This window comes from Otolemur garnettii, unplaced genomic scaffold (genome assembly GCF_000181295.1).
Source record: "Otolemur garnettii isolate 467f Iridium unplaced genomic scaffold, OtoGar3 scaffold00135, whole genome shotgun sequence".
Lineage (NCBI taxonomy): Eukaryota > Metazoa > Chordata > Mammalia > Primates > Galagidae > Otolemur > Otolemur garnettii.
Genome location: NW_003852530.1, coordinates 4,299,179 through 4,310,416, shown reverse-complemented (window position 1 = coordinate 4,310,416; position 11,238 = coordinate 4,299,179). Strand labels below are relative to the sequence as shown.

At 46.1% G+C, this 11,238-nt stretch overlaps 1 protein-coding gene across 1 annotated transcript in view; it reads left to right on the top strand.

Moving 5' to 3' along the window:
* The window catches only part of CEP89 (centrosomal protein 89), a 68,083-nt gene that overhangs the window by 10,284 nt on the left and 46,561 nt on the right, over positions 1–11,238 (top strand). The window contains 3 exon segments of the mRNA XM_023518356.1: positions 1,099–1,205; positions 3,716–3,874; positions 6,046–6,229. Of these exon segments, the coding sequence (XP_023374124.1) occupies positions 1,099–1,205; positions 3,716–3,874; positions 6,046–6,229 (450 nt within the window).

Sequence of the window (11,238 nt, the reverse complement as noted above, 5' to 3'; positions counted from 1 at the left end):
AGAGAGAGAGGGGAAGATGGGGGGAGAGATGAGGAAGAGAGTGGGGAGTGAGAGAGAGGAATATGGGGGAGAGATGAGGAAGAGCAGAGAGCAGTGAGTGAGAGAGGGGAAGATGGGGGAGAGATGAGAAAGAGCAGAGAGCAGTGAGTGAGAGAGGGGAAGGGGTTGGGAGAGAGAATGGCCTGACATCCCGAGGACGGAGAGGAAGGAGAGGGAGAATGCTGGCCTGGAAAGCTTTTCCATGATGTTGCCAATGTGGGAGCAGTGGCGGTCTTTGAAAACCCAGTCCAGATGCCTCTGTGGTTTTCTGTACAGAGAACATTTGAGGCCCCCATGCTGGCCTAGACCGGAGGGAGCCCTTCCGTCCTGGGGCCACCTCAGCACTTTGTATTTTCCTTCCCTCGACTCTTCTGAGCTCTGTGATGACTGGTGCGTGTTTGTCTCTGTACCTTGCCTCCAAAGATGAGGACACAATTTCTCATTGGTCTTGTGGTGTTTTGGCTCTAGCAGGTGTGAATGAATGGCCAGTACCCAGAAAATGGAGACTGGGCCAGACTCAGAGACTTCCCTGAGGCTCCCACCTACCCAAAGCAGGGTTCTCCGCTTTCATGGCGTGAGGGAGCTGGTTTTTGTTACACTGTACCTTTGAGATAAGCCACCTGGAATCTTTACTAAGCCCCTTCCAGACGTGAGGCAGAGTGCTCAGGGTGGAGTTCTGGGGTTGATAATAAAAAAAATCACCTGCTTCTCTGACAGTTGCCTGGCTTTGTTGGGGAAAGCTTGTGAGACCTCAGTGGGGCAGTGTTGTGGGACAGTGGAGGGGCTGCAGGGGGACTCCGCAGTCAATCAGGAAAACTGCCCTGAGAAGGGAAGCACAAGAGGGCCCTTCAGTGGGCAGCTGTGACAGTGGGCCCTGGGTGGGTGAGCTCATCTGGCCAAGGTGGGTTTGGGCTGACAGAGGAGAAATGGGGCTTCTAGAGGGACTGGATCTGGGGTGGCCAGAGCAGCTGTCCCCACATAGGCCCAGGGTGGTGGTGGTGATAAGACCCAGGGGATTCCCCTCCATCTCAGTGACCTGTGTTGGTTTCATTTGTGCAGAAACACATCATCCATGGTTTTCTCCCTGCGGCCAGCATTGCTCCGAAGCCAGCTGTGCCCCGCACACCTCCACCCCGCAGCCCCAACCCATCTCCAGAGAGGCCACGGTGAGTCTCAGATGAGCAGGCGCTGAGGCCACCCCTGTGCTCAGCCTCCAAGCACTATTTGTCAAACTGTAGAAACTGGCCAGAAAGTCGCCAGTAGGACCCCAGTCACGACCTTTGAAATATTTACCATGGTTCCATAAGGAGGCACTGAATGTGGTTTCTCTGACGGATAATGCATTCGCTTGGGTTCTGTCCCTTTCAAGGCATATGAAGGGCTTGTATTTTGTGACTGAATTCAGTTAGCATTTTCAAAATATAAAGCATTAAAGCCCAGGTGTCTAGGCTAATAGTGCTTTACAGGGAATTTTGAGCTGTGCACATTACATTTCTTATTAACCGTAATTCTGCCTGTTGATTACCTGCTTTATGGAAAGAAAGGGGAAGTATGACCACTGTCAGGGCCTGGGATTCCCCTCCTGTCTTGTATTTCCAGGTATACTTGAAAGTACTGCCTGTGCCTTCGAAGGTTTTAGTACAGAAGAATTTTAGCTTCTTTTTAATCCATAAAATACACTGACTTGACGTGACAGTGAATGCAGCTTATCTCTTTCAGGGTGGGGCCTCCTTTGAGTGTCCTCTGCTGGTAGGGTGGTATGTGGCTCCTGATAAAAACACCCTCTAATATTTTAGTGTTTGTTTTTCCTTTCAGGATAATCTTGATAACAAGGATAGGCACTTATTGTCCAGGTACAGTGGCTCACACCTGTAATGCTAGCACGGGTGACTGCAGGAAGCCAGGAGTTCAAGACCAGCCTAGGCAACGAAGGGAGACCCCATCTCTTAAAAATAAATAGCCATTTATTCATGTTTCCTTTGTGCCAGGTTCTCTGGTAAATGCTTAAGACGCATTGTTTGATTTTTTCCTCCCAGGGACCCTGTAAGAGTACCCATCTCTGTTTTGGGTACTTGAGGCCCGAGTGTTAATACCTAGGCTGGCTGCTGAATGGTGACATCGCTGTGGTGAGATGTGGTTCTGTCTAGCTCTAAAGTGTTTGTGTGAGCCATGCCTGCGCTCTGTCACTGGGACTTAAATGTTTGTGCAGCCCCACTAGGGTCTAGACAGTTACCTTATATTCCATTACAAGTAGAAAAATAACCTAAAATGTGTTATTTCATGGCAGGCAAACTAGAATTCTTAGACAATCTCTACCTGTTGTCTCCTGTATTTAAAAAATACCTTTCTGGATTGTAATCTTTAATCAACTTTGGCAAATTTATTACATTTCTAGACTTTTTTTCTTACCTTTGAAGTATAATGTTCTGGCTGGGCATGGTGGTTCATGCCTGTAATCCCAGGTACTTGGGAGGCTGAGGCAAGGGGATCACTCGAACCCAAGAGCTTGAGGTTGCTGTGAGCTATGATGTCATGGCACTCTACTGAGGGCAAGGAAGTGAGACTCTTTCTCAAAAATAAAAATAAGGGCGGTGCCTGTGGCTCAAAGAGTAGGGCGCTGACCTCATATGCCAGAGATGGGGGGTTCAAACCCAGCCCTGGCCAAAAAAAAAAAAAAATAAAATAAAATAAAATAAAAAATAAAAATACCTTTCAATACCTTTTTATATCTCCTTTTTTCTCTATTTTGATCTTTCATTTTAATAAGAAAACTACTAGAGGCGAGGTAGCATGGCTCACACCTATAGTCCCAGCACGCTGGGAAGCCAGGGTGGGTGGATTGCTTTCAGGAGTTTGAGACCAGCCTGAGCAAGAGCAAGAATCTGTCTCTACCAAAAATAGAAAAAATTAACTGGGTATTATGACACACACCTCTAGTCCACACCTCTAGTCCCAGCTGAGCAGGAGGATTGCTTGAACCCAGGAGTTGGAGGTTGCTGTGAGCTAGACCAACACTGCTCCACTCTAGTCTGGGCCATAGCCTACTTAAATATAGGATTCTGGGTATGCCTGCTTAGACTAGAGATTTGGTTCCATCCCTTATAAACTAGGACATCTTTATGAGTTAGATAATTTCTATAAAAAGTGGGATGACACTAATCCTTGGTCATACAGTTGATGTGAGAATCAAATGAATATCCCTGAAGGAATGTGATGGACCATAGGTGTGGGGTCAGTAGACAGTCAGTGAACACTGGATTGGAGGTCAACCTTGATCATCAGTAGACACTCAGTGAACACTGGACTGGAGGTCAACCTTGATCATCAGTAGATACTCAGTGAACACTGTAGACTGGAGATCAACCATCAGTAGATACTCAGTGTACATTGGACTGGAGGTCAACCTTGATCATCAGTAGACACTCAGTGTACATTGGACTGGAGGTCAACCTTGATCATCAGTAGATACTCAGTGAACACTGGGGACTGGAGATCGACCTTGATCATCAGTAGATACTCAGTGAACACTGGACTGGGGTCACCCTTGATCATCAGTAGATACTCAGTGAACACTGTGGGCTGGAGGTCAGCCTTGACCATCACATGTATCTTGTTGTTCGGCCTTCAGCTTGAATGTTCATGGTTCATTGTCTGCATGGGATGTTTCTGTCCGTAGGTCTGCTCTGGCTGCAGTCATTTTATCCACAACCTTAACTGGGCGCACCGTAGCCATCCCTCAGCCTCGCCAGAGATCCCGGGCTGAGAGTAACACGACCTCCATTGAAAAGGACAGCTTCATCGATCCCTACGCCATCTCCTCGGAGCTGCAGCTTCGGTAGGGACCGCGTGGCTGGTTCTGCTTCCTCTCAGGGTAGGGGCAGCCCAGTCTGTACACATGTACGTACCTGCACAGGTCAAGGGGACACTGTCCAGAGTTTCTCCAGAGTGCATCTTGTCAAGCTACTGGTCACTTTGCTGGCAGCCCAGAGCCAGTGAATTCAGTGTTGCTTTCAGCCCTGAGTCGGCTGCTCTGCTGCAGACAATGTGAGCTGTCCCTCATCACTTCTCACCTGTCTCTCTGGACGTTAACACCAGTTTCACCTTCTTTGCCACCTGTGGTGTAACCTTTTCTTTCTTCTGTAACAGCTTTTCCTTTTTTCCTTGAGCTGGATTTGAGCTAAGGCAGGGATGGGGGTCAGGAAACATTTCAACATTTGAAAAGGTGGGAATCACAGAGCATAGTGGCTCATGACTGTAATGCTAGTGATTTGGGAGGCTGAAGTGAGAGGATCCCTTGAGGCTAGCCTGGGGAACCAGAGAGAGCCCATCTCTATAGAAAAAGAAAAATAGACAAATAAATGTTAGGAGTTAAGCAGATATATTATATCCTCCCAGGGTCAGGGTTTCCTGACCCCCATCCCTGCGTCAGCTCAAACCCTGTCTCGGGAAGAGACAGTTGAAGGGAGAGCTTGAGGAAAACCTTCAGTGTCAGTAAGAGCTACAAATTTAGACCTCGGGACTTAAATTGTTTTGGGAAGGTTTAGAAGATGGTTACCAGTGCAGTTGCAGGCTTGAGAAATGGTTCGTGTGGAGACTTAGGGCAGTGTGCTCACAGACGGCAAGTGTGCATACCCTTGAATGACCCTAAGTACAGACGAGGTCATGTGTGCATAGATGTTCGTTACAGGATCATGTTCAATAGTGAACTGGGAGGATATAATATATCTGCTTAACTCCTAACATTTATTTGTCTATTTTTCTTTTTCTATAGAGATGGGCTCTCTCTGGTTCCCCAGGCTAGCCTCAAGGGATCCTCTCACTTGAGCCTCCCAAAGCACTAGCATTACAGTCATGAGCCACTATGCCCTGTGATTCCCACCTTTTCAGATGTTGATTGTGAAAACTTATTAATGCTGAGCATGGGGACTCATGCCTGTCATCCAAGCACTTTGGAAGGCTGAGGCAGGAGGGTCACTTGAGACCAGGAGTCTGAGATCTGGGCAACACAGTGAGACTTTGTCTCTTTTTTTTTTTTTTTTTTTTTGAGACAGGAGCCTCAAGCTGTCCCCCTGGGTAGAGTGCCGTGGCATCACAGCTCACAGCAACCTCCAACTCCTGGGCTCAAGCGAGTCTCCTGCCTCTGCCTCCCAAGTAGCTGGGACCACAGGCACCTGCCACAACGCCCGGCTATTTTTTTGGTTGCAGCCGTCATTGTTGCTTGACGGGCCCGGGCTGGATTCAAACCCACCACCTTAGGTGTACGTGGCTGGTGCCTTAGCCGGTTGAGCTACAGGCGCCGAGCCGAGACTTTGCCTCTATAAAAAATAAAAAGAGGCCGAGCACGGTGACTCAGGCCTGTAATCTCATCACTCTGGGAGGCCAAGGCTGGTGGATCGTCTGAGCTCAGGACTTTGAGATCAGCCTGAGCAAGAAAGAGATCCTGTCTCTACTAAAAATAGAAAACCCAGCCGGGCATCATGTTGACTGCTTGTAGTCCCAGCTACTTGAGAGACTGAGGCAGGAGGATCACTTGAACCTGAGAGTTTGAGGTTGTTGTGAGCTATGATGCCAGGGCAGCAGAGTGAGACTCTGTCTTAAGAAGAAGAAAAAAAAATGTTAGCTAGACACAGTGGTGTGTACCTGTAATCCCAGCTGTTCAGGAGGCTGAGGCAAGAGGATTACTTGAGCCTAGGGGTTCAGGGTTGCAGTGAGTTATGATGATGCTTCTGTACTCTAACCCAGGGCAACAGAGCAAGACCTTGTCTCAAAAAAAATTTATTACTAAGACAAGTTGTATGTTTATCAGTAATAAGTAGTAAAAAAAATTAAAAGTGCTGAGTGTGCAAAGAGATGAGATAGGTGATTTAATCTTTTGGCTTCCATGTATTTTGTAGTACGTTGTATATTTATGGTGGGGGCTTGCAGGCAGTACACTTAATGCATGTGTAAATGTCAGTGCCGAGTGATAAAGGGCTTATTGTTTCACTCTTTCATCTTCTACCACAGACCAAATGGGCAAAGTGAGGAGAGAAGAACTTCCTTGCCATCCTTTGAAACGCGGGGCAGTGGGGAAGAAGAGGACAGTGAATCTCAGCCATCATCCTGCTGCAAGGAGGTGGAGGATGTCAGTGCCCAGAAGGAAGAGGGAGGTGGCAGTGAGGCCGTGTATGCTGTACCATACGCAAACAAGGTGCTTCTCCTGTTCCTGAGTGTCTGCTCTGTGCTCACCTTGACCTTAACCTTCAGTGAATTGTGTAGAGTTCATTCGTGAGGATTTCTTTCTCTGTTCTGCCTGTGACAGCTTTTGCTTTGGGGCTTAATTTTTTTTAATGTGTCCAGCCTATTTCTATCTGGTTAGACTAAATTTTCTTTCCTTTGTTCTGCAAAAAGACAAGATAAAGATAAATATCTTCCCACTCTTAACATAGTTTTCCATCCAAAGCTTAGTGCCTCTGCTCTCTTCTTTCCTTGAAAACTAATTTGTGTATCACTTCTCCAGTGTCACTTCACATAGTGCAATGGTTCTTCAAATTCATGTCTCGCAGGGAAGATCAGCAGTATCTTGTGGTGCAGCGGCTCACGCCTGTAATCCCAGCACCCTGGGAGGCCAAAGGGGTAGATTGCCTGAACTAGAGCCTGAGCAAGAGCGAGACCCTGTTGTAGCCCCTTGGGCCCCTGTGGCCCTGGTCTCGATCACTGCAGGAAGGAACCAGGCATGAGGCGGATTAGAAGTACAAGCTAGTGGGAGGCGGGCTAGCCCTTCTTAGCTGGGTAGCCCCGAGCAGCCTCTGCACTAGCCTTTTATTGAGCCTGTACAACACAGGTGAGGGGAGTAATTAACAAATGACTACGTGCTGAAGGCTCGGGCTCTTCTTCCACAGGGAACTCCTACAGACGAATGGTCCGAGGGTCCACCTCTCAGCTGCAGATCATCTTGCTCAGAGGTCATCTGACTCTTGGCGTCCCCTACAAGACCCCATGTCTAAAAACTAGCTGGGCCTTGTGGGGGGAACCTGTAGTTCCAACTACTTAGGAAGCTGAGGTAGATTCTCTCCTTTCAAGAGAATCACTTGAGCCCAAGAGTTTGAGGTTGCTGTGAGCTGTGACACCACGGCACTCTACCAAGGGCAACAAAGTGATACTCTGCCTCAAACCACCGCCCCCAAACCCACCTGCCATTCCTTCATTGCTTACCAGGCATGATACTCTATTCTATGTGGGTTATCTTAGCTGGCCCCCCACCAACTCTGTGAGGGGCCTGTTCATTGTCCCATAACACACCAGTGACCAAGGGACAGAAAGGTTCATAGAACTGCATTTCTTGACTGCCAGCTAATTCTGAGCTTTCTTTTTAAAGCTTTCAAAAATGCATTTTTTTTTGAGATCGAGTTTTACTATGTTGCCCTCGGTAGAGTGCCGTGGCATCACATAGCTCACAGCAACCTCCAACTCCTAGGCTTAGGCCATTCTCTTGCCTCCAGCCTCCCGAGGAGCTGGGACTACAGGTACCTGCCACAACGCCTGGCTATTTTTTTGTTGCAGTTCAGCCAGGGCCAGGTTTGAACCCACCACCCTTGGTATATGGGGCCCATGCCCTACCCACTGAGCCATAGGCGCTGCCCCCCCTTTTTTTTTTGAGACAGAGCCTTAAGCAGTAGCCCTGGGAAGTACAGTGTGGCATCACAGCTCACAGCAACCTCTAACTCCCGGGCTTAAGTGATTCTCTTGCCTCAGCCTCCCAAGTAGCTGGGACTACAAGCGCCCACCATAGTGCTCAACTATTTTTTGTAGTTGTCATTGTTATTTGGCAGGGCTAGGTTGGATTCAAACCCACCGGCTCTCGTGTATGTGGCTGGCACCCTAGCTGCTTGAGCCACAGGCATCGAGCTGCCTGGCTATTTTTTTGTTGTAGTTGTCCTTGTTTAGCAGGCCCTGGTCAGGTTTGAACCCACCAGCCCTGGTGCATGTGACTGGTACCCTAACCACTGAGCTACACGCGCTAAGCCACGTTTATTTTTTGATTATTACAACTCAATCTTCCATAAATTTTTATCCCATAATGTTGTATTTGGGGGGCTTTTTTGTTTGTTTTGAGACAGAGTCTTACTCTATTGCCGTGTGTAGAGTGTTGGGTTCAAGCAATCCTCCTGCCTCAGCCTGCCAAGTAGCTGGAACTACAGGTGCCCATTACATTGTCTGGCTAGTTTTTCTGTTTTTAGTAGAGACAATCTCTCGCTCTTGCTCAGGCTGGTCTCAAACTCCTGAGTTCAGGCAATCCACCTGCCTCGACCTCCCAGAGTGCTGGGGTTACAGGCGTGAGCCACAGCACCTGGCCCTGGATGATGTCTCTTAAATTAAGCTCAAGAGTATAACTGTAACCTGATAGCAATATATACAAGTGGTTTTCCATTCAAATTTGCAATAGCATTGTTTATTACAAAGAAAAATATAGAAGGGATTCAGTTTTCCTTTTAATCCACAATTTTAATTAAATTAATTAATTAATTTTTTTGAGACCAAGTCTCCCTCTGTCACCTTGGTTTTTTGGGTTTTTTTGAGACAGGGTCTCAAGCTGTCACCCTGGGTAGAGTGCTATGGCATCACAGCTCACAGCAACCTCAAATTCTTGGGCTCAAGTGATCCCCTTGCCTCAGCCTCCCAAGTAGCTGGGAATACAGGCGCCCACCACAAGGCCTAGCTATTTTTAGAGATGAGATCTCTCTCTGGCTCTGAGATCTCTCTCTGGCTCAGGCTGGTCTTGAACCTATGAGCTCAGGCATTCCACTTGCCTGGGCCTCTCAGAGTGCTAGGATTAGAGGCGTGAGCCACCATGCCTGGCCTCAAAGTTTTAATTTTAAAGGACCATTTACCAATATCATACTATAGATATTTCAAGAAAGAAGAAAAGGTAGCACTATCTACTAAAGATTATTATAGGCCAATCATAGTGGCTCACACCGTTGATCCTAGCACTTTGGGAGGCCAAAGTGGGAGGGTTGCTTCAGATCAAGAGTTTAAGACCAGCCTGAGCAACATAGCAAGACCCTATTTCTACAATGAACAGAAAAATTAGCTGCCTGTGGTGGTGTGTGCTCATAATCCCAGCTACTCAAGAGGCTAAGACAGGAGGAGTTTTATATTAATTAAATGTATGTGGGTAAAAGTGTGTTACTTTTCCATAAAAAATGTAACTTCTGACGATGGTCCCCCGAGTTTGAGGTTGCAGTGAACTGTGATCACACCACTACCCTTGTGCCCAGTCAACAAAGTAAGACACTGTCTCAAAAATAAAAATCTGTAAATAAGTAAAAAATGGAGATTATTTTAGATAAATTATCCATTTACTCAGGAGTTTGGTGATTGGGTACTTCAGAGTCCACTGAGTTTTTAAATACTTTTTGTTAGCAAATAAATTCACTTTGTGATAGATTTGTGTGTTGTACATAGAAATCCTAAAGCGTGACGACAGAACATGGTATTTATAACCCGCAGTCAAAACTGAAGAAATCCACTAGGTAGGAGCCAAGTGGAGCAAGTTTTGCCCCAGCAGTTCTTTTTGTTCTTAGAGAAACAGATAAACTATTGATACATTAAGGGGACATTTCAGCAGGTTACTAGTAAATGGCAAAAGTTTAGAAAAGGATGTTAATGGTTAATGAGATCTTACATCCAAAGAGCATAACCCTGTGAGGTGGGACACGAGTGCCTATAAGGCAGCTGGTCCTCAGAAAAGGTTCCACTCTCCAAAAGTCACAGGTCCGACACAGCCCAGGTCACTGGGGGTTCTGAGCACTGCGTTATTAACTTCTTTTTTTTTTTTTTTTTGAGACAGAGCCTTAAGCTGTCATCCTGGGTAGAGTGCTGTGGTATCACAGCTCACAGCAACCTCCAACTCCCGGGCTCAAGCGAGTCTCCGGCCTCAGCCTCCTGAGTAGCTGGGACCACAGGCGCCCGCCACAACACTGGGCTATTTTTTGGTTGCAGCTGTCATTGTTGTTTGGTGGGCCTGGGCTGGGCTTGAACCCGCCAGCTCAGGTGTATGTGGCTGGCGCCTTAGCCGCTTGAGCCACAGGCGCTGAGCCGGTGTTATAACTTCTGAAACGGCCATCTGACTTACTGCACAGTGAGCGGAGTCAGCCTTCCTCTTTTTGGTTGTGTTGCCTCTACTCTAGTTTTATAAAGTATAGGAATGCTATCGATTTGGCAGATGAAAAGGAAACCATTTAACTTGGTTTTGTTTAACTGCATTGCCTTCTCTGGGCTATTCTGTGAACTATTTAATTCTTAGAAACTGAAAGGCAAAGTAAAACCCGAGCAACTGGAAATACAGCATTTACTCCACAGCTGTGCGTCTGTGTCCAAAAATCAGCTGAGGGGCAAGGAAATAGATCAGGGCACAGGTGCACAGTAACCCCGTGTCCTGGGCAGGTTTTCTTTAATATGCAGGGTTTCAGCATATGTTATTAATAAACGTATTTAAAAGAATTAAGGGTCTTGGAAACGTTATGGTCAATTCTGAATGCTTCAGAAATTAATTAAATTGAGAATCATTTCACATAATTACTTGCAGCTACATTTTGGCCTCTTTAATTATTTAAAATGACTACAGTTAGGTTTAAAATACAGCAGTGCAAATTAAAAATTCAAAGGCATAACAAAGATCTCTTTAATTCTTATTTTATGAGAAGGATAAAACTAAGTACATAAAATTTTATTACAAATATTAGGGGAACTATAGCCATATCACAGATTACATTTTTTTATATAGAAAAGTAACATACTTTTACCTACATACATTTAATTAGTATAACTACATTATAAAGTGAATGACTTTTTGCTACTAACATCCTAAGATTATTTACTGCAAAATATACTTACAGCAAAAATTAAAGAGACTATGTTTCAGGAGAGTAGAAAAGATGACTCAACTAGGAAATCCCTCTTTCTCTCTCCCCCATTCTTGAATTTAATTGTGTTTTTCTCTTGCTCAGGCTTGTAGCTGTTCATCTACTAAGTTTTAAATTATTGTTGAGTCCATGGGGTGCTTCCTTTTCCATTCTTGAGGTACTTTACTAAGGAGAATGTTCTCCAACTCCATCAGGTTAATATAAAAGATGCAAAGTCTCCCTCTTTTTATGGCCGAGTAGTATTCTGTGGTGTACACAGGCCACAGTTTATTAATCCATTCCCGGGTTGATG